The 24,048-nt window shown below is 46.0% G+C and overlaps 2 protein-coding genes across 5 annotated transcripts in view; one reads left to right on the top strand and one right to left on the bottom strand.

Moving 5' to 3' along the window:
• BANF1 (BAF nuclear assembly factor 1) overlaps nt 1-6,261 on the bottom strand; it is a 30,657-nt gene extending 24,396 nt beyond the window's left edge. The window contains exon 1 of one of the 3 annotated variants that reach the window (XM_066584147.1): nt 6,128-6,261. The gene's annotated coding sequence lies outside the window, so the exon portion shown is untranslated. Of the gene's footprint in view, nt 1-3,824; nt 3,952-5,818; nt 5,841-6,127 lie in introns of those variants that run through there. The other 2 variants (XM_066584150.1, XM_066584148.1) reach the window with 2 other exon arrangements.
• On the top strand, nt 4,923-23,633 carry EIF1AD (eukaryotic translation initiation factor 1A domain containing). 2 transcript variants are annotated; one of them, XM_066584146.1, is made up of 6 exons: nt 4,923-5,054; nt 7,428-7,599; nt 9,861-9,969; nt 12,569-12,677; nt 19,929-19,982; nt 21,604-23,633. In XM_066584146.1, the coding sequence occupies exons 2-6, from the start codon at nt 7,513-7,515 to the stop codon at nt 21,779-21,781; spliced, it is 537 nt and encodes a 178-aa protein (XP_066440243.1). In that variant the 5' UTR covers nt 4,923-5,054; nt 7,428-7,512; the 3' UTR covers nt 21,782-23,633. The 2 variants fall into 2 exon arrangements, with proteins under 2 accessions (XP_066440243.1, XP_066440242.1); XM_066584145.1 differs by lacking the exon at nt 4,923-5,054 and adding an exon at nt 6,243-6,406.
• The last annotated feature ends 415 nt before the right edge of the window (nt 23,634-24,048 follow it).

The raw sequence follows: 24,048 nt of genomic DNA, 5'->3' as shown, positions 1-24,048 counted from the left end.
TGTCTTTTTTCTAGAGTAAATAATCCCAATTTTGACAACCTCTCTGGGTATTGTAGTCCGCCCACTCGTTTATTATTTTAGTTGCCCGACTTTGTACCCACTCAAGCTCTGATATGTCCTTGAGTACCAGTGCCCAAAACTGTACACAATATTCCATGTGTGGTCTGACCAGTGACTTGTAAAGAGGAAAAACAATGTTCTCATCATGTGCCCCTAGACCTGTTTTGATGCATCCCGTGATCCTATTTGCCTTGGCAGCAGCTGCCTGACACTGGTTGCTCCAGTTAAGCTTACAGATAGGCCTCATGTCCACAGGCATAATTGAAATGTGGAATCTGCGTGTATCACCTGCGTGTGTGATCCGCTGTTAAATCAGCTCATACAGACGCATTGGGCATCCACACTTAATTAAATACCTGCGGATGAGAATTTATTTCAGATTCTGTGCATGGCATTCGTGGGGGGAAAAAAATTTGCAGCATGCTCCATTTTACTGCAGAATACATTTGCGGATGCACTGCAGATTTGAAGGCTAAATTCAGGCTGGGAAGTGGGGATTGTTTTGTCTCCCCCCATGCAAATGATCCATTGTGCATCCATGCATGGGGGAAAAAAAATTGTAATCCGCGATCTCCCTTAAGCAATAAAAAAAAGTATTTATTGATGACACGCGGTGCATCCACCGCAGAAATCCGCATTAAAAATCTGCATGTGCCGTAGATATGAGACATTAACTAAAATCTCCAAGTCCTTTGCCATGTCAGTGTTACCGAGTTGTTTCCCATTTAGTGTGTAATGGTGACATGGATTTTCGCTGCCCATGTGCATAGCCTTACATTTATCAGTGTTAAACCTCATTTGTCACTTTCCTGCCCAAACCCCCAACTTATCCAGATCCATTTGCAATCGCCTTATTTCCTTACATAGTTTTAGATCATCTGTAAATATTGATATTACTGGGCAATCCTTCTACCAGGTCATTAGTAAATACATTAAAAAGAATAGGGCCCAAAACCAACATGTGTGGTACCCCACTAGCAACAGTGACCCCCATCACAGTACGTACCATTTATAACCATCCTCTGCTTTCTATCAATGACCAGCTACTTACTCATATTCTCCCCCAGCGCCAGCATTCTCCTTTTATATACCAGCCTTTTTATGTCGCAGTGTCAAATGCTTTGGAAAAGTCCAGATACACAAGATCCAATGACTCTCCCCGGTCCAGTCTAGAACTTGCCAGCTCGTTCGGTCGGGCAAACGATTGTGAGATTCTCAGCGCGTGAGAAATGGCCATTACCAACAAGGAGGAAATGATTGAGACCTTAGGAGGCAGTGATCATGCCATCATTGAACTTTGGATGACAAAAGACCTGAGAAAACTCAGACCTGAAGGTTGGATTTCAGTAAGGCAGATTTTAATGGACTCAGAAAGAGGATAAGATGAATCCAATGGCTGGATGTTCTTAAGGACAGAAATGTCCAAGGCGGCTGGGAAATATTGCAAAATGAGATTTTCAAAGCACAATCGTTAACAATCCCTAAAAGAAGGAATAATGGGAAACATTTAAAGAGACCGGGATGGATGAACGCAAAACTTGCACACATGTTAAAGGCGAAGAAAAACGTGTTTAGCAAATGGAAGGAGTGAGGAATATCTAAAGAAGGGCAAGTGTCAGAAAAGCTAAAGCTAATAATGAATTGAGGCTTGCAACAGAGGCCAAAAGCAATAAAAAGGATTTTTGGGGTATGTCAAAAGCAAAAGAAAACTCAAAGATACTATTGGATGCTTACAAGATGGAAATGGTGAATTGTTTAAGAATGATGTTGAGAAGGCCAAACTTTTAAATTCCTATTTTGTATCTGTTTTCTCTCAGAAAGTAGATGGAACATCAACTGATCTTCCCTGTGCTATTGGGGGAATAAAAGAATGCAGGATATCTGTAAGCAGAGAGATGGTGAGGGAACACTTAACTAACTTAAGGCCCTTTTACACGCAACGATTATTGCTCAAAAATCGTCGCAATGGCCGAAAATGAGCGATAATTGTTACATGTAAACGTGGGCATCCTGCACTTTTTGTTTGAATGACGATGAAGGTTAACTTAAAGGGGTTGTCTCGTGGCAGCAAGTGGGGTTATACACTTCTGTATGGCCATATAAATGCACTTTGTAATGTACATCGTGCATTAAATATGAGCCATACAGAAGTTATTCACTTACCTGCTCCGTTGCTAGCATCCCCGTCTCCATCTAATTTCGCTGTCTTCTGGCGTTTTTAGACGCGCTTGTGCTGTGCGGTCTTCTGCCTGGTGAATGGGGCCGCTCGTGCCGGAGAGCTGGTCATCGTAGCTCCGCCCCGTCACGTGTGCCGATTCCAGCCAATCAGGAGGCTGGAATCGGCAATGGACCGCACAGAGCCCACGGTGCACCATGGGAGAAGACCCGCAGTGCATCGTGGGTGAAGATCCCGGCGGCCATTTTGGTGAAGGAAGAAGTAGGAAGAAAGAAGAAGTCGCAGAGCGGGGATTCGGGTAAGTAATATATATATATTTTTTTAACACATCCCTTGGGTTTGTCCTGCGCCGAACGGGGGGCCTATAGAAAAAAAAAAAAAATGTTTCGGCGCGAGACAACCCCTTTAAAATCCGTCCTTCAGCCACTGAAAGATAAAGCAAACACATTTATCCTTCAATAGGCTGCACTTTGTTCTCTCTATGGCATATTTACACTAGGAATGTACACAGCCGGGCGTGTTCAAACATACACTGAGCTCTGCAAACAACTCCTGCAGACACTGTCACATGCAAGTGAAGATGAGCTACAGCCCTAGGGTTTGTTGTGGCAGATGGCATCATCTCAAGTTAGGTGACTACAGCAGCCTGGGTGCACGCGGCCGTAAGCGTAACAGACGTTTTACCGTTGTGGAGTCGGTGGTGGCCCAGGATACTGTGGTTAAGTTGTACTGCGCCTCTCACGCACGCCGTCATACGCAAACCACCTGTTTTGTTATTTCCCGAAACAGTCCATGCGCAATATAATAGTGTACAGGCGCGTGTATATACCCTCTGTAATGGAAATTATTTGATTGCAAGGTATTATAATAATTATATGAATTTAAAAAAATGCGCAATGAGAGACACCAGTGAAATATACCAGAAGTTACTTCACAAACTAGGGACATATGTCTAGATGAGATAAGAATATCAAGAAGCTTCCACATGTTAGCTGGAGGGGCCCTAGGAATAGCAAGATACTAAGGGAGGGGTTGACGCCTCGCACTAAGACTAGAGAATAAAGTAGTTCAAGAGCTGGAATATATATATATATGTGTACGTGTGTATGCCTGTATGTATATGGATATATGTATATAAGTGATATTTGAAATATTACGCCACAGAATCACCCTGAAATGTATTGCACAGATCGTGTGACCATATTCTTAGCTAAGACATATCTCAGCATAAGATAAGGACTTCGAGCTACTTGGGCCCCTCAGCACTCCGTCAAGAGGTTATTCACTGCTGACTTGGAAGTTTCTGGAAGGTATGCAAATAAAGAATCAGAATGTATCCAGTGAATGCCATGTAATGTCTGAGAAGTAACCAATCAGAGGTCAGATTGAGAACTGTGCAAAGAACTATGATATTTCTTGGAGTAATGAGGTGTAACCAATGGACACGAAGAAGGGTTAAAGGGGTTGTCCGGCCACACAGGGTAAAAAATTTTATAATGCTGCTGCTTTCCTTTCAGTAAGGATAGTAACAGACAGCATACAGGGGCTCAAACCGGCCGGCAGATCAGCTGCAATGTCAGTTTCTTACCTTAGATTCTGATCTTCACTGCAGCTTTCAAAGATGGCGCCTCTGTGCGCTCTCCCTCTTCTGTGTGCGCGCTCCCGATGGTAGTAAGAGACATGAAAAGGCAGGATTTCATGGCCTCCCAAAGCTCATGTCCTAGCCCCGCCCACAACACGCCCACCTCTATTGAACTGCTCTACAGTCTCTCCCCGCCCAGGCCCCGCCCTCTGCTGCATACTATAATCAGAGGGGGTGTGGCCAGGGGAGACTGCGTTATACACTCATGTCAGGATAAAATCCTGGCATGACTGTAAACACTAGCACAGTGTATAGTGAATGCAGAGGGGCGGGGGAGAGCCGAGAGAGAACTCTCCTGCAGCCCCCCACCCTGCTAAAGTGAAACAAAACATTTCCCCACACACACATGCCCTCATAGTGCCCCTCCCACAGCGACCCCCCCCTCACAATGACCCCCCCACAGTGCACTCTCCCACAGTGCCCCCCTAATGATCCCCCACAGTGCCACAAACAGTGCCCTCTACAGTACCCCCTACACATGCCCCCCAGTGTCACCCCTACAGTGCCCTCCAAAGTAGCCCCCCTCATTCCCCCCAACCACAGCATTCTCCACAGTCCCCCCTCAACAGTGCCCCCCCCCAGTATTCCCCCCCCCACAGTGCCCTCCGCAGTACCCCCCCCTACACATGCCACCCCCCCCAGAGTCCCCCCACTGCACTCCAAAGTAGCCCCCCTCCACATGCCCCCCATCCACAGCGTCCCTATACAGTGCCCCCACTGTGACCTCCCACAGAGTCCCCCTTTACAGTGCCCACACACAAGTACACTAACAGCACCCCCCCCCCCCCCCCCCCCGGGACTTCTGACAGCCACTTGCACGCACACACGCGCACACACACACCGCGGACACGCGGACACACACACACACACACACACACACACCGCGGACACACACACACACGCGCGCACACGCACGCGCGCACGCACACACACCCACCCATCCTCCCCCTCCCCACGAGAGCCCGCCCCTCCTCTCATTCTTACCTTGGAGTTGAAGAGCCAGCAGACACGCCTCCCCTGCAGGCAGCTTCCCAGGCTGAAGTTCTTCTGCACATGCGCAGAGCTGTGCTGGAGAGGCGCGTCCCCGGTCGTCCCGACAAGAAGAGGAGAAGAGACTTGTCGGAACCAGGAACCATGGCAACCGAGGAGCAACACAGGGGGGGGGGCAGCCAAGAGGTAAGTGAATAACTTCTGTTTGCCTAATTTACAATGCACAATGTATATTACAAAGTGCATTGTATTGGGCAAACAGAAGTAATGAGACCTAATGTTTATGGCCGGACAACCCCTTTAAGTTGACCTATGAGAAATGTTGGATTAGAAACTAACCAATTAACTGCATAGTTAATTGTCCAATGATGCTGCGACACCCTAATGTAAGGGGGCTATAAATAAAGATGCCCGACATCGATGTGTTGGGAATTCTTTGATGAATCCATAACTGTGTGGGCTCTGTCATTTAATTCCTCCGTCATATGACGTACTGAACTCTAGGTGTGGCAGCCCTACTGCACGGGTCACCTAGACTTCGGTCGCAGGGTACACGCTGCTGTCCCTCATCAGGCTGACGCCGTAGCATGGGTCATATGACGTCATTCACAAGGTACACTCCGCTTTCCCTAGACGGCCATATATTTTTGCCGCCACACCCTCCCACAGAGGACGGTGGGCTTTAGCGCGTGCGTATACACGGCAGAATAAAACACGCTGCAATCTTTTTTACGCCGGCGTATTATGGAATTCCGACAGTGTGAGTGGAACTGCGTGAAGCAATGTAATAGATCGCCTGCGAGTTACCGTATATCGCACGGGCGCACAGCGCAGGCATCATACAGGTAATCTTACACCCGTGGGTGCCCTGCCTGAGACCACAGCCTCACATTCCCTAACTCCTGCCCTCATGGCACTCAGGATGCGGGCAGCGGCACAGCAGCGCTCACCTGACTTCCACCAACAGGTATGTACCGCTCAGTTTACGGTTTTACTACAGGCATATTAAAGGGAAGTTATCCCATAACCAGACAACCCCTTTAAGGATTGCTCCACTCATTACTGATCATCCGTTCCCTGCGCGCCCTTCAGCCAGTACACCCCCAGTGGCAGTATGTCCAGAAGTACGGGGCATGTGCAGACCTAGGAGGGGCTCCACGTCACCACACGCCGCTCTGGCCACCGTGTGGAGTAACCGCACCCCCACCTCATACACACATGTCCCGCCGTTAGCAGCCCGCACGCCGGTTATAACTCACCTTTCTGCCCGCGTATTTACCTTCCCGCCAAGCAGCACCGCGTAGAGCAAATAGTTCCGGACAAACTTTAGGTCGCACCTAGTACTTCCGGGTAATGTATGGACGTGCACACTCACCCAAACAGACGGGGTGGAAGAAGCCAAATTCTAGCTCTAGACCGCTCCCCCTGGCCGGAGCAATGGTATCGCCTGTTCGTGACGTCACAGGAAGTTCCCGCTGCCATGTTTGTACTCCAATAGCAGAGTAGTAGAGTTAGTAGTTCTACCCCGGAAGCGGCAGGTAAAGAAGCCCATGCTTGTAGAGCATGCAGGGTGTTGTTTACATGCATGGCTTATGGGGGCTGTTGCTTATTAGTGATTGTGATGTTAGAACAGCAGGGTGCTGTCGGCACTCTTGGGTGAAGTTCTCAGTCTGGAGGGGCTCTAAGTGTGTTGATTGAGTTGCTGTCATTTTATCATTGATGTCCGACTAATATTTTTGGAGAAAATCGCCATGCAATCTAGTTCTGTCTGCATATATGCGATTTCATCAGGGCAGCAGGGTTTGATGGGCTCCAGCCTGAATTCACAGTGAAGATCCATAGCAAAACTTGACAAGCTGTGGATCTAAAATCTGCAGCGCAGGTCAATTTACACTGCGGATTTTATTAGCAAGATGCAAATGGTATTTAACTGGCAATCTGTCACGTTGATGATAATTTTGCGTACATTTAAAGTTTTGCAAAGCCTCATAGGACCGGCTGCACACGGGTGGTCGGATTCCAACACTCTGTGCCCAGCCGGCATCAAAAACCACTGCTCTTGCTGCATTATCGCCTAGCGATGACGTGGAATCTGCGACCTTTCCACAATGTCATTGCGGAAGCGCCACGGATCGGATAGCCGTCTGCGCAGAATCTACGCTAAAATAGAACATGCTACGATTTTCCTCTGCAAGCGGAAAATCGCAATTGAATTCCACTTATGGAGGGAAAAAAACGTTCAATAGCATGTTATGGGCAGTATTTGCTGCGGGATCCGGAGGCGGATGCCCGCTCTGAATTCCGCAATACTAATCTGCCCGTGTGCAGGCGGCCTAAAGATGATTCAAACTTGATTAGAAAAATGGTACAGATGTACCATGTCTAAATACTCCCACCAACCGGCATCTGTGGGGCATGCTGGGAGTTTTCGTTTGACAGCTGCAAATGTCTTGAATGTTTGCCCGTTGGCATGAGTATGATATCGTCCGTCTGATATGAGGGTCCCGGGGAGAGCGCTGTATAACACACGTACTTCACTTCATTCACATTGTGTTTTAGGTTGGCTCCATTGCAATGTTTTAAGGAAGCAGAGAAACCCCCAGAGCCCGTAGAAGAACTGTCACTGCTATATACATCTAATACAATGTCCAAAGCCACCAAAAGGAAACATGTGGTGAAAGAGGTTCTGCTGGATTACGTTCAGCCTACTGAGAATCAGCGCATTGTGAGGGTAAGCGGCTGCTCGCTACATGGGATGATCTGTCGGCCAACAGATGCGGCACTTCTTCTTCTGGTGTTTTCCACAGGATCTGAGACGGAGGTTTTAACACAGATGTGAAATCAGCCTAAGGCCTCCTGCCCACGGGCGTTGCTTTATCCCGCGGCGGATCTCTGCCGCCCAGGAGAAGGAGCCGCCGCCGAATCTCCGACGGTCAGCTCTATCTGTGCAGATTTTAATTTGAAATCCACCACGCTCCCCCTCACCTCTGAAAGGGGTTGTCCCGCGCCGAAACGGGTTTTTTTTTTTTTCAACCCCCCCCCCGTTCGGCGCGAGACAACCCCGATGCAGGGAGGTAAAGAAAGCTCACCGGAGCGCTTACCTGAATCCCCGCGCTCCGGTGACTTCTCTACTCACCGCTGAAGATGGCCTCTTCCTCCGTGGACCGCAGCTCTTCTGTGCGGTCCACTGCCGATTCCAGCCTCCTGATTGGCTGGAATCGGCACGTGACGGGGCGGAGCTACACGGAGCTACACGGAGCCCCATAGAAGACTGCAGAAGACCCGGACTGCGCAAGCGCGGCTAATTTGGCCATCGGAGGGCGAAAATTAGTCGGCACCATGGAGACGAGGACGCCAGCAACGGAACAGGTAAGTATAAAACTTTTTATAACTTCTGCATGGCTCATAATTAATGCACAATGTACATTACAAAGTGCATTATTATGGCCATGCAGAAGTGTACAGACCCACTTGCTGCCTCGGGACAACCCCTTGAAGTCTCTGCACTCTTGGCGCTTCCTTCATCGGGCACCCAGTGGCCTCTAATGAGTGCATCACTGCTGTTCTGGTGATGCCACTTTAGACTTTGGAGGTGAGGGGGGCCACAGTATATCCTAAAATCAGTTGCAGAAGTGCAGCTGATTTTTTTGAGTCAAAATCTGCACCGCTGGCGCGGAATTTGTCTTCTCTGTCTTTTGCGGAAATGCAGTGGAATTTTCAACCGCGGAAAATCTGCATCATTTTCGCTACGTGTAGAATCATAGAATGGTAGAGTTGAAAGGGACTTCAGTGCAGGATCACTAATCATCCCAGACAGATATTTGTCCAGCCTTTGTTTGAACACTTCCATTGAAGGAGAACTTGCCACCTCCCATGTAAACATACCCTAACAGTAAGACTGTGTCATGGCAGCCGGGGGCCTAATGAAAGGCCCCAGGGCTGCCTTACCAGACTGCCTATCAAGCCATCCCCGTGGGGTGGCTTGATAGACTGCCTGTCAAAAAGCAGTATGATGTAATGCTATATTATTACGTCATACTGCAGGAGCGATCAAAGCATCGCATGTTAAGGTCCCCCAGGGGGACTTCAAAGTAATATAAAAAAAATAAATCAATAAAAGTTTTTTTCTTTTAACTGTAAAAAAAAAAAAGTTGTAAAAGTTTAAATCACCCCCCTTTTGCCATATCTATTATTAAAAAATGTAAATCATACAATAAAAATATGTATTTGGTATCGCCGCGTCCGTAAAAGTCCGCTCTATCAAAGTAGCGCATTATTTTTGCCGCACGGTGAACTTCGTCAAAAAAATAAAATAAAGAACGCCAGAAATGCACTTTTTTAGTTACCCTGTCTCCCAGAAAAAATGCAATAAAAAGCTATCAAAAAGTCGTATGTATTCCAAATTGATACTATCAGAAACTACAGAACATCCCGCAAAAAATGAGCCCTCGCTCAACTACGTCGACGGAAAAATAAAAAAGTTATTGCGCACACAAAATAACCGCAGAAAATAATTGAAAAAAATTAAATGTCTTTGAAAAAAAAGAGTATTGTAAAAAAAACTATACACGTTTGGTATCGTAGTAATCGTACCGACCCATAGAATAAAGTTATCATGTCGCTTTTGTTGCCGCTTGTGCGCCGTAGAAACAAGACGCACTAAAAGATGGCGAAATGTTGTATTGGTTTTTTTTCATTTTACTCCACTTAGAATTTTTTAAAAGTTTTTCAGTACATTATATGGTACTTCAAATAGCACCATTGAAAAATACAACTCGTGCCACAAAAAACAAGCCCTCATACAGCGATGTAGATGGATAAATAAAGGCGTTACGATTTTTTTTGAAGGGGGGAGGAAAAATGGAAAAAGAAAAAGGGGCTGCGTCATTAAGGGGTTAAACGTGAGTTGTGAGTGATGTATAATAACCCTCTATTGAGATGTCTTGGAAGTTGTGCCACATATATCATGCTGTTTACATTTCTTATTTTAAGGTTTTAGGAAGTCCTGGCAATAATCTTCATGAGGTTGAGACTGCTGAAGGGGACAGGTTTTTAGCCAGTATGCCCACAAAATTCAGAAAGAACATCTGGATCAAGAGAGGTAAGAAAATCTGTGGATTCAAACTTTAACCCCTTAACGACATAGGACGTAAGGTTACATTCTGCACGTTCGGGGTTGTGTATGGAGGGAGATTGCGGGGTGATCTCGCTCCATACAACGCAGGCACTGGCTGTTACCTACAGCCGGCACCCGCCCACAACAGCTCTGATCAACTTGCGCTGCTCATTGAAGCTGTTAACCCTTTAAATGCCACCGTCAATTCGGACAGTGGCATTTAAATCACCTGACCAATGTTCGAGGTCTCGTACATGAAACTGCGGGAGCAATCAAGGCATTGCGAGTTCTTGTTCCCTTTGGGGACTGAAAAAAAAAAAGTAAAAATGAAGTTTAAAAAAGTTTTACTAATTATTATTAAAAAAAAAAGTTTAAATGTGGCATTGTAGTATTTGTACTGACCCATTAAATAAAGTTATCATCTCATTTTTGTTGCATTGGGTACGCCGTAGAAACAAGATGCACTCAAAGCTGGCGAAATTTTTTTTTTTTTTTCTATTTCACTCCACTTTTTTTAAAGTTTTTCTGTACATTATATGGTACCATTGAAAAATACAACTCGTCCTGCAAAAAACAAGTCCTCAGACAGCGACGCCAATGAATAAATAAGAGTTATTATTTTTTAAAAGGGGGAGGAAAAAACTAAAATGGGGGGATAAAAAGAGGACGGTCCTTAAGGGGTTAAAAAAGTATACACATTCAGAAAACTATATAATCACAATTGCTGTTCTGCTAGTGCAGAGGTTTACTGCTGTGTCTTGTACCTTTCAGCTTTCTCTTTGTCAATGTGCTTTTTGTTGTTTTTGTTTTTTTATGGCTTTACTGCTGTTTTTCCCCACTGACTTCAATTGGGAAAAAAATGCAGTACTGAAAACCACATATGGAAAACAAACAATTGTGGATTTTACATGCAGTACTGTAAGATCATTTTTCCAATTGACTGGGCTAAATCCACATGTTGCCCTGTGCTGCAGTAAATGAAAATCTGTCAGCACTCACGTAAAATTCTGGTGCGGATTTTCCTAGAAATCCACAGTAGAAAAATCTGAAGTGGATTAGTGCTGTAGTAGCATAGCCTACTGACATGTTCACACAAGACTTGGCACATCCACGTAAGAGTTTTCTGACCTGGATCTGCCACATAATCCACAGCATAGGTCCAAGACTCAGAGTTCTGCCACTAATTTGCATGCGGATCAGTAAACAGATTTAGCCTCATTCAATGGGGCAAATCTGCCTTTGGCCACCATACATGTGAACCGCTTCAAGACTTAGGCCTCATGTCCACTAGCTAAATGGAATTGCGGATTCCGCAGCGGATTTTGCCCATAGGGAATCATTGGCCATCCGCGGTCCATTAAATTGATTTTTGCACCCGCGGATGGCATTTTAAAAGATTTGCGTTTTTCACGCGCGGGAGAAAAAACGCGGCATGCTCCATTCTGCCACGGATCGGCAACATTGCTATCACATTGATAGCAATGTGTGCGGATATCTGCCTGTAAAAAAAAAAAACATTTAAAGCAAATCCGCGCGGAATCCGCCGTGGCAGATTCTGCGCAGATTGTATTTTTCAAGTGGACATGAGGCCTTAACATGTCATTTCTTGTTTCGCAATGTGGATTTCAAAATCTGCATATGCAAAATCCACAACGAATGAATGAAGACACTGATTCCCATTGACTTCCATGGTATGCTCGTTAACTGTGGATTTGGGGTGTATGTATTGTTTGTGTAGCACAGCTATGTGTGCGATGCAAAGCTGAGAGTGTATGTATAATGTAGTTATGTGATAAGGGAACTACCATACGTGCGCCATTCTTTGAATGGTCAGAAAATGGGGACCCACTACTTTTCACAAGATCTGACTGTTAGTTATTCACCCCTTCCTCTTATAGAACACCAAAGATAGGGCCCTTTACTATGGAATTATATAGTTTAATAATGCTTGATTCGTGTTGAAATTGCATAAGCATTCAGTGTAAACGTGGGCAATCATTAAACGCTAATTAGTTTTTTCATTATTCGTCCTTTTTATACAGGCATTAAAAAAATCGTCGTTTGGCAGTTGCTCTGTGTAAAAAGCGGTCATTCAGTTATTTGCAGACCATTCATAGGAATTTCTAGACCCTCCTTTTCCAACCGACCAACTGAGTGGACCATGACTAAAAATGCCCCAAAAATTGAAACAATGATTTGCGTGTGTAAACGGACGCCGTTTGAAAGCAAACGACTCATCCGCTTCTTCCAATTAATAATTGCTGTGTGTAAAAGTACATTACCCTCTCTACCTTCTGTTATCACCAGGGAAGTTTTAGTTAGTATGAAATATTTTATCTCCTACTTACTGTTGGCTAAACCTGGGGCTTCCTATAGCCAGCGTCTTATAATTCAAACAAGTATGCAGGTACGGTATGGGATCATAGCAGTTTCTGAGAGTCATATTACAGATCCGTAGTGTAGTGGGCTGCGGGAGACCTAGGGAATTTCTCATGCGAGTCTTTGTTCCTGCCCTGACATGAATGATCGCCATCCCCTCATCCATCATTTGATATGTTCTCACACAGACTTTTCTTTTGCCTAGGCGATTTTGTTATCGTTGATCCTATTGCCGAAGGAGAAAAGGTGAAGGCAGAGATCGCTTTCATCATATATAAGGATCACCAGCGCCTCCTACAGAATGAAGGCCTGTGGTAAGAGGCTTCTTGTATAATACTCAGATTGTCACCACTGTTACACCATCGTTTTGTGACTGCAAGGACTCCCGAAATACCTGAGACTGAAGTGGCCACAATGCTGGTTTAGCACTTCGTCCCCTTAAGGGCGGCCGCACGCGGGTGCATCAGTGCCCATAGCACACAGCAAATAGACGTGGGTTTCCCTTTCCACCACATTTCAAGGGTGGGGAAAAAAATGCCACATACCCTATTTTGGTGCGCAGTTGCGCACCGAAGGCCCCCGTCTGCCTGTAATCCCGCACTTAACTGCATGACTACACAGGGCTAAACGATAACATGTGGGCCTACTAAGTAGGCTGCTCTGCCTACGTAAACATGGTGCTGCCGGGACTGCGCCGATGTGAGCGGTCCTGGCAGCGTAAAAAGTACAGTAAAAAGCTCAGATACAGCCACTAAAGATTGCGATCATGCATCCTGCATAGCGCATATACGTCATGTGATAGCAAGCGTATATGCGCTTACGACGCTGTGCAGCAGCCCTAAAAGTTTTTTCTGCCCAGGGGGCTTCTGGCCTCCCATTTTCTGGCGAACTACAGCATGGCCACATTCACCCAAATTGGGCCAATTGTAGTTCCCTGCACAGCGGATAGCCTGGAGGGCTCCGGTGCAGGGGAAACTGTTTCTCTGCCATGGGAGTCGGATGAGATTTTCTTGACAGATGACATTTCTAATCTTGGAAAGTTTCCATTTTGGGTATATTCTCATTCGGTAAATTTGTTGCAGGAATGTCTGTGACTGCCATTCATCTGAATGTGGTTCGTAGACATCCATATGTGTTCCTGTAGAAGCATCATTCACATGCTGCAGATGTTCTCTGCATGGAAGTTGCCCATTGATTTTTAGTCAATTTCTGGATTTTCATATAATGCATTTTGCTGCGTGTTCACCACAGATTGTGATTGTTCTCCGTAAAGAGGAGCCAAGTAATATACAGATTTTGCTGCAAATTTGCCATGCATTTGCACCAGAAAAATTTGCTGCATGTGGACCCAGGATAACTGATAATTCAGCAAAACCTGAACACTATGGCAGAGGTATCAACCGATAAACGCCAGTCTGCTGCCTCTGCACCAAATAATAAAAAAAAATACCAATACACAAATTTTTATAGATGTCTGTCCATATCTAAGGAGCAAACCTCAGTTTAGCTACTTTGATCAGCTCTAATATTAAAGGAGTTGTCTACCACTAAACTATGGATGAGCTATGCTTAGGAGAGGTCATCAATAGTTGATTGGCAGGGCTCCGCCACTTGGGGCCCCAGCAGATCTACTGATGTACCTTCCTCTAACAACGTGTAAAGGCAAATAACACTGGACAAAACAGCTGACTGGGCCAAGGCCCTGTACTGCGGACCCCTGCCATCAGCTATTGATAACCTGTGGATAGGTCATCAATACTTTAGTGGTGGACAACCCCCTTTAAAACCATCTTCCTAATATTTATGGGTCACCCTAGTGCTGCCAAAACCACTCTGACCCGACAAGCCATGGACACAAGAACTATAAAGGTGTTCTGTGGAATCCGGCACCAAGACGTTAACTTTAGATACTTTAACTCCTTCACGACCAGGAATGTTTATGTACACCCTTGGGGGTGGATGGACAGACTCGAGAGCTGTACCTGCTCCATACACAGCAGGTGTCAACTATGTTATACATCTCACATTCGCTGGTAGCGAACATGATGGGAGATAGCTCTGATTGCAGCCATTTGACCAGTGGTAACTGTGGCATCTAAGTGGTTAGACAGTGGGAAAGAACTCCCCCGACTCCCAATCACTGGCAGCAGTGGCATATAACTGCTGCAGACAATCTCCAGCTCATTTTGGTCACTGATTAGATGCTGCAGTCATATGTCCCTGTTCATCATTTCATCAAGTAGAGAGCAGCAGTGGACTGGTCAATCAGTACAGGAGTGGTGGGGGATGAGCTTTTTTATGTTGGTACAGATGGCTGAGCCGCTATGTAAAACATTTTTTTTCTACCTGGATAACCTCTTCTAAAGGTTTTTGTCCAGCACTACTGTATTGAAGACCTATCCTCAGGATTGGTTAGTAATAGTTGATCAGTGGGGTCCGCCACTCGGAATCCCCACCAATTAAGTGATTGAAATGACAGCAGCGCTCAGGTGATACTGGTTATCATATCCCTTTAACCCCTTAACGACCAGCCCATAGTGTTTTTACGTCCTGCCCAAGTGGGCTTTATTCTCTGAGGACGTAAAAACATGCGTCCTACAGAGAATAAAGCCCCGTGGGCTATGGACGCGGCAGTTCCATGCTGTCGGTGCCCGCAGGTAGCCGACAGCATGGAGCTGTCATCCTGGGCTGTGGGGACCTTCCCCCGGAATTGCGATCGCCGATCGCAATAAAGTGTAAAAGAAGGTTAAAAAAGTTAAAGATTCAGCTGCCCTGATGGATCGGATCCATCAGGACAGCTGAAAGTACTTACCCGGCTTCCCCGATGTCTGCCGCGGAGAATGGGTCCTCCGGGACCCGGCGCGGCTCTTCTGTGCATGCGCGCCAGACGAATGACGTCACGCGCATGCGCAGAAGAATGGGAGCCCCGGGGAGTTTAAAATCTCCTGGTTCCCGGCTCCTGAAGGTAGCCAGTGGATAGCGGCAATCGTGAAAAAGTTTTTAAAAAATGAAAAAATAAGGTTAAAGGGGTTGTCCCGCGGCAGCAAGTGGGTCTATACACTTCTGTATGGCCATATTAATGCACTTTGTAATGTACATTGTGCATTAATTATGAGCCATACAGAAGTTATCAAAAGTTTTACACTGACCTGTTCCGTTGCTAGCGTCCTCGTCTCCATGGTGCCGACTAATTTTCGGCCTCCGATGGCCAAATTAGCCGCGCTTGCGCAGTCCGGGTCTTCTGCTGTCTTCAATGGGGCCGCTCGTGCAGAATGCCGGCTCCGTGTAGCTCCGCCCCGTCACGTGCCGATTCCAGCCAATCAGGAGGCTGGAATCGGCAATGGACCGCACAGAAGAGCTGCGGTCCACGGAGGGAGCAGACCCCGGCGGCCATCTTCAGCAGGTGAGTATGAAGACGCCGGACCGCCGGGATTCAGGTAAGCACTCTCCGGTTTGTTTTTTTAACCCCTGCATCGGGGTTGTCTCGCGCCGAACGGGGGGGGGGGGGGGGTTAAAAAAAAAAAAAAAACCCGTTTCGGCGCGGGACAACCCCTTTTAATTTCACCTCCCGGTCTTCCGGGACCTGAGTCCCCTTCTGCGCATGCGCGCCCGATGATTGACATCGGGAGCGTGCACAGAGAGGCTCAGGACCCGGGAAATTTAAAATCCCTCTGCTCCTGGCTGCCATGTGTAGCCAGGAGCAGAGGGATGTCCCTGCAGAGATGATCACTGTTATCCGATGGATAGCAGTGATCATTTAAAGTAAAAAAAAAAGTTTAAAACGCTTACATTTCATCTCCCCTCACGGATCATATCCGTGAGGGAGGATGAAATTGCATACCTAAGGCCCCCGGATTTATCCGTGGACCTTACCACAGCTTCTGCGCACGCAGCTGTCGCCAAAGCGGCGGACGCATGCGCAAAAGCCGTGGATTGCCAGGATAACTTAAAATCTCCCTGCTCCTGGCTACAAAACTTAGCCAAGAGCCTGGAGATTTCACAGGGGGCCGCGGTGAGCGGTTCCTGATCACGTGTTCGCCGTCATCCAATGGATAATGGCTATCACGTAAAAGTAAAAAAAAAAAGTTAGTTTCATCTCCCCTCACCGATGCGATCGGTGAGAGGAGATGAAACTTTTTACCGGAGGCCTCCGTATTTGCACCCTGATGCTATCCTCATCCGTGAACTTACCCGGATTCTGCACATGTGACCGCCGGCAAAATACTGGACACATGCGCAGGAGTCGGGGAGCCAAGGAAACGTAAAATCTCCTTGCTCTTGGCGACCAATGGTCGCTGAGAGCCTGGAGCAGTGACGGGTGGCCTCGTTGAGCAGTCCCCGGTCACGCAATAAAAAAGTAGCGATCTAACATAGGTCACTCTCACATGACCGGATAGGAATTACGGATTCCGCATGCGTCTGATCCGCGGTATTACGCAGATCAATCGCATTGGATTACACAATTCCGCTCACATTAGTGGGTTGGAATTGCATAATCCACTCGCAGAAAAGAGAACGCAGCAGGTTCTATTTTACCGCAGCTATCCGCAGCATAGAGCCCATTGTGCTCCATGGTCGCGGATATACCCACTGCCCATACGCAACTACGTTGTATACGGGCTGCGGGTACCCGCGTCATCGCTAAGCGGGAAATACAAACAAAAGAAAGGTGTACTGCGAATGACCGCCTGCGTGAGTAGGCAGTTATGCGCAGTACATTACGCGTTTGTATGCAGGGTCACAGCCGGGCTCACAGCTGGGATCCGCTGCGGACCTCCGCAAGCGGATCCCACCTACGTCCGTGTGAGCCCGGCGTTATTCAGACCGCTACCTGTGATACGTATTTTACAAGAAGCCCCGGGAACGCTCGCCTTCCTGCAGTTCCAGGAGCAGCTTGTTGAGCGTCTTCAGTGTGAGACCGCTGCACCTCTGCAAGCTTACGAAGATTCACGGAACGCCACTTTTTACACCCCATCCCCGCTACTGAGGTCACAAAATACCCCCCAAAAAACATGAGAGGAGGGGCATACCCGGTTTTCTTGCACCATGTGCCTAACCCAACCAGCCTCCGTAATTTCCCCTGTCTTCGGACATAAAACGCAGTTTATATTATTACCTTTATCTAATAATTAGGGAATGCCAAAAAATGGGGGAGGGGGGATTATTTTTAGGAAGTCAGTTTTTTTTCCGTATAAGTGGGCAATGGGGCCTGGAATTTATTCAGTTCTGCCCTGAAATCCAGCGGGCATTCCCTCCATTACAGGCCTTGCCATGTGTCCTGTAAGTAGATTAGGGCCACAATGGGTATGTTTCTGAACGCGGGACAAACAGGGGTATCCATTTTGGGGTAAACGTCTTCATTCCTATGTACACTGTGCAAAAAAACCTGTTTTTAAATTGACATAATTGCCAAAAAAAATGAAAATCATAATTTTTTTTACTTCTGCTTGGCTTAGATTCATTCAAAAACTGTGAAGTCAAAAAAGTCATTGTACCCCTAGATAAATTCGTTAAGGGGTCTACTTTTTAAAATAGGGGCACTTGTGGGCGTTCTCCATCGTTTTGGTCACTCAAGGGCTCTACAAGTGGGCAATGGGGACTAAATCTCCTTCAAGCAAAATTTCTGTTCCGAAAGCCACCAGTTTCTCCTTTCATTTTGGGCCCCATTATGCATCCAGACGTAAGATTAGGGCCACAATGGGTATGTTTCTGAGCAAAAATTTCTATATTATGTTTGCACATATTTGAGATATTGCAGTTGGAAATGTGAAAAAAATTATGATTTTTTTTTTTCAAAATTTTCCCAATTTTGGCGCTTTTAATAAATAAACACATTCTATCGGTCTTTTTTTTTCCGCCAAAATGAAGTACAACATGTGGCGAAAAAACAATGTCAGAATCGCTTGGATATGCAAAACCTTTCTGGTCTTTTTCCATGTTAAAGTGACACGTGTCAGATTTGCAAAATTTGGCCTGGTCATTAAGGCGCAAACAGGCTTGGTCACTAAGGGGTTAATAGAACATTTCAAAAAATGGTAAGTTTTAGAAAGAGGGTTGTAATAAAGTGGCTAAAGCAGATAAAAATCCCTGTTTTTATCAACAGAGTTTATTGCTCTACACAATCCTGAAGGCTGTATTCCCACGAACGTATATCGGCTCGGTTTTCAGGCCGAGCCGATATACGTCCTCCCCATCTGCAGGGGGGAGGATGGAAGAGCCAGGAGCAGGAACTGAGCTCCTGCCCCCTCTCTGCCTCCTCTCCGCCCCTCTGCACTATTTGCAATGGGTAGAGGCAGGGCGGGCTAATTCGTGTAACTTAGCCCCACCCCCATCCAGCCTCCTTTCATTGCAAATAGTGCAGAGGGGCGGAGAGGAGGCAGAGAGGGGGCGGGAGCTCAGTTCCTGCTCCTGGCTCTTCCATCCCCCCCCCCTCCCCTGCAGATGGGGAGGACGTATATCGCCTCGCCGTGAAAACCCTGCCGGTATACGTTCATGCGAATGCAGCCTAAGGTCTGTGTTCTGTCATGGTTTTTTTTGTTCCTGCGCTCTCTGTAGGCACCTTTGGCACTGAATATCGGTCAGCACGGGCTCTCTGTCTGGTCTGCGGCTATGCTGCTCCATGCACAACAAACTTCGGTGCACTCTGTGTTTTCACACCTTTCTATCATAACCAGCATTAACGGTTTCTGCATTTTGGGCTATAGTAGCTCCTCTGTGTGATCACACCAGACAAGCTAGCCTTCATTCCCTTCGCATATCCGTGAGCCTTGGGCGTCCATGTCTCTTTCACCAGTTCAACGCTTGTCCTTCCTTGGACTACTTTTTGTAAGCGCTAATCACTGCATACTGAAAATATACCATATGGCCCCTCACTTTGCAGATGGCTCTGACCCAATCGTCTAGCCTTCAGAATTTGGACCTTGTCGCAGTCACTCAGATCCTTGCGTTTACCGTCACTTCACTAGTCAATGGTTTTAAAGTTATGGCTGATAGGCAGTAGTACTAATACTGTGGCCTAGGTCCATTTTTTTAGTTAAAGGGACATTTTTTTCAGCTCAATTATCAGACAGAAATGTTTGCTTATTGACAAGGCACTCACTTATTTTACATGGACTAATAATCGCTAGTGAATCTTTGATCCCCATAGAGTTATCTTCCATCACTGGCCCAGATCATTAGGTCGTGTGAATACAAAAGTGCTCACTGGTTGACTGTGAGCAGGGAGATATATAGACGATGAAAGATTGTTTGTTCGCACACTAGCGATTCTTATAAATGAGCGCTTGTCATTCGGCGCTCCTTACATCGGGCTGTGAATTGGCCCATGTAAAGGCACCCTATATTATATTTATTTGCTGAGTTATAACACATCAGCAAGTCTTGTTTGTTTTCACTGCTACTTATACATATTTTCTACTCTACTATATATTTTTTATGCGATAGTGATAACGGGCCAGCTATTACTATATCGCCATGGCCAAGGGGCAGAATAAAAGCATAGCTGTATTCTTATAGGTTAAAGTGTAATATATCTGAATATATCCTTTCTTTTTCCATCTTTTAAGGCCATCAGGTTTCAATAAAGATGATGCAGAAAATCGTGCTAAGGAAAAAGAGAGGTATGATTTTTTTTTTTTTTGTTATATTTTCTTGGTGAATTTATTGAAAAGGTATAAAATACGTTCTCTGGAAAGATATGCGTAAGGGTTTTTCACTAAAACATAGTGATGGTCAGTGGTGTGCAACCAGCCGAGGGCCTGACCCCCTAGGACTTTCATGATCTAGAAGAATGTAGGAACTGAGGCACGTTTTAGGGTGCTGTAGTCCCTTCGCTGGTTATCCAGACAGTTTGACACACTCGTATGCATTGCCATACTTCTTACTGCAGCTCCGCTCTATGGCATATCTCAGTAACATTAGTCTTTCTCACCACAGACCTGCAGTAAGTGGCAAATCATTCCTTCATTCATTATTGGGGGAGATTTATAAAACTGACCTTGTTGCCCATAGCAACCAATCACATCTCAACTTTCATTTTGTTTTGTACTTTGGTGTAAAATGAAAGCTGAGCTTTGATTGGTTAGTTTTCTTTTTAGACCGGTTCATAAATCTGCCCAACAAGTGTATTTCATTTGCTTTGGTGCTGTCGTTAACCATAAAACAATTGATCCCTGATACGTGAAGTAGTTGTATGTCTCCCCGAAGCTCGATTAAATCACCAGAAGAAACACCAATATCCTCTTATTTGAAATATTGACCATAATTGTCACAATTGTCTTTCTCGAACATAACATACCTGAAATCTCAATTTCTTATTTATAAAATCTTTATATGTTCAAAATACAGTTCTGTCACTACCGAGTAAGGCCCCCTGTCCGCTAGCAATATTTCACCACGGGGGAGCACTGACAGGTCTCCGAGATGAGCCTGTCTGATAGATAGGCTAACTGTGGGGAATTGCGGCAATCGCAGCATGGTGCGATTTAAATCCTGCGAGCGGAGAATCACTATGATTCTTCACTCGTGGACGCCGGCGCTGCGTTTTCCATACTAATCCTCTGGGCAATCCGCAGCGGATTTTAACTCTTCTCCTGCCCGCGGATCCGCACCCCATAGGGATGCATTGACCACCCGCGGGTAGATAAATACCCGCGGATGGTCAATAAAAGTGATTTTAAAAAAAAATGGAGCATGAAAAAATCTGGACCATGCTCCATTTTCGTGCGGGTCTCCCGCGGGGACGGCTCCCATGGGCTTCTATTGAAGCCTATGGAAGCCGTCCAGATCCGCGGGAGACCAAAATCGGAATTTACTCACCTGCTCCGGATCTTCCCTTCGCCGCGGCTTCATCTTCTCCCCGTCGCGGCCGGATCTTTTTTCTTCGGGCTGGCGCATGCGCGGGGCACGCAACCGACGTGCCCTGCGCATCCGCCGAGCCGAAGAAAGAAGATCCGGCCGCGATGGGGAGAAGATGAAGCCGCGGCGAAGGGAAGATCCGGAGCGGGCGAGAGGTGAGTTTATTCTTATTTTTTTATGCCTCATGTCCGCGGGGCAGGAGGGTCCCGCTACGGATTCTCTATGGAGAATCCGTAGCGGGCCTGAATTTCCCCGTGGACATGAGGCCTTACAGTTATGGAGGTTCGAGGTTTGCATGGAGCAGGATAGTCCTGGAAAACTGCTTTTAACAGTGACATGTTTAGGAAATTGAAATTATTTTTTTCAATTTTAATTTTACTACAGCAACAAAGGTGCAGAATCACATGGTTCCAAAGGCGACAAGTCTGGGGCTGAAGATGCTGCTGATGGCACAGATGATGACAGTGACCTATTTGTCAACACTAACCGTGTCTACTACGAAGATAGCGAAGAGGAAGCTGAAAGTGACGAAGAAAGTGAGGATGAAGAAGAAAATGAGTGAAGATATGGGATTGATCTAATCTAATATTTGCAGAGATCAAAGACTCTGGTACCTAGTAGACATGGCAAGAGCGCAGTATTGGAAGTTTGTATCAGAAGGCTGCTGGAAAAATGTCCTCTTTACATCGGCAGCCCATTAGTTTACTAAGAGACCTGTTAAGTTGGAGGCCATGGCATTATTTTATTCTCAAGGCGGTATATGTTGTCTTTTTTTTTTTTTTTCATCCTTTATGGAGGTTTTGGACATTTCTTTATGCATTCCCATTATCGCTGTGGAACAAAAAGCCTCAGACACATTTGTAATATAATGGCTGATTTTAATCGCAGCTGACTAAATGTTATAAAGAAAGAGATCATTTGAGTTAATTGAATAATAGTTTTAAGGTGTTTCAAAAATTATTTTTAATCACCGGACATTGGCCTGATGGCCATCGCGGTAGGGAGGGTCCAGTGATAACACAGCAGGTGCTGTACAGAGAAAATGTCATGTGACTCTCTGCACACTTAGGGTGCCTTCACACTTGGGATTGCGATATTTTAACACTGTCAATAGGCGTTTCTAATGTTAAAAACGCATCGCACAAAAATTGCAAGTTTGTGCTTTGCGTTTTTTTTTTTTTTTTTTTTGTGCAATGCGGTTTTAACATTAGAAACCCCTATTGACATTTGTGTTAAAAAAAAAAAAACAGCGATATCGCACGCATGAAGGCACCATGAGGCATACTGGAGCCGACCTCAACTGAAGGTTGGCTCAGCTCTTACAGGGGTTGTCTCGCAAAAGCAAGTGGGGTTATACAGTTCTGTATGGCCATATTAATGCACTTTGTATTATACATCGTGCATTAATTATGAGCCATACAGAAGTTATTCACTTACCTGCTCCGTTGCTAGCGTCCACGTCTAATTCTGATGTCTTCTTGCTTTTTTTAGACGCGCTTGCGCTGTGCGGTCTTCTGCCTGGTGAATGGGGCCGCTCGTGCCGGAGAGCTGGTCACCGCGTCGTCATCCTAGCTCCGCCCCGTCACGTGTGCCGATTTCAGCCAATCAGGAGGCTGGAATCGGCAATGGAACGCACAGAGCCCATGGTGCACCATGGGAGAAGACCCGCGGTGCACCATGGGAGAAAACCGCAGTGCATCCCTGGGAAAGGACCGGCGGCTATCTTAGGGAGAAGATTTTTTAAACTCGCTTAAAAACCGCTTTAATTTGCTATTTTATGCCAGGGGGGTGACAGGGGAATGGGGTAATGTTAAATTTTGATGCTTGCCGCGAAACAACCCCTTTAAGATAACGCCTGACCTTTTATCTGGCCTTTATTCTCTGTTAGAGTTGCTGCCCATAGACATCTGTGGAGGAGAGAGCAGCTCTAGAGCAAGACACTGACAGGTGCTGCTTCTATCCTCTCACCCCAGTGCTGGATTCACTGCTGCAGTACTAAGTACCGCTGTATAATGTCCTCCACGCTGCTGTTTATGAGATAGGGGAATGAGATCTCCTCTTCTGTATGTGTTCTGAATATGCAAGACATCATAGCAGCTAGTCTCTCTCAGGCTGGAGCTTAACTCGGGCTAGGGTGACAAACTGTTTCAAATTCCCTGGCCAGTCTCTAAAAGTAGTGCAAAGAACAGGACACACTTTTCTAGTGTTCATAAAAATAAAATTCGAGGTGTCCATACTTTTTTTTTTTTAATGAAGTAGGAGAAGGTTGCATGGTGGTGTGATTCGGTAGAGGGAGCAGCAATCAACGTGATCAATTGGCGCTTGATAAAATAATAGCAGAGGATTAGTCTTTACTCAAAATTGCCAGTCCTTTAATTAATCTGTAATAAACACTTGAGGTGCTTTTACATTTACCAGAATTTTCTATGGTCCGTCTGTACTTAGATCCGCACATCACATTTCACCATGTAGAAACATTTGTGACTGAAGTGAAACTTAATTAAATTTATAGGTTAGTATTATAACCTTGTAAAGGCCAGTTTCAAGTGAGCATTTATGCACCTGTAATACAGACAAGTGTCCTGACCCAACCTTGCAACAACAGAGATTGCTATGATGCTATCAGTTTGGGTCGCTAGTGTTTCGGTTGGGCTGGGACACTTGTATGATACGGACCAAACTCCAGACAAATTCTTTTCTAGCCAAGAAAAATGATTGGACCATGCTCTTTCCTTATTGCACAGGTGATGTAATAATTGTTGGTGACTCATTGTCTTAGGTGTTCTCTATATTACCAAATCATGACTTGTTGTGGGCACTTGAGGATTG

The sequence above is a fragment of the Eleutherodactylus coqui genome, chromosome 11 (genome assembly GCF_035609145.1).
Source record: "Eleutherodactylus coqui strain aEleCoq1 chromosome 11, aEleCoq1.hap1, whole genome shotgun sequence".
Taxonomy (NCBI): Eukaryota; Metazoa; Chordata; class Amphibia; order Anura; family Eleutherodactylidae; genus Eleutherodactylus; species Eleutherodactylus coqui.
This window is presented reverse-complemented; position numbering and strand designations above follow the sequence as displayed.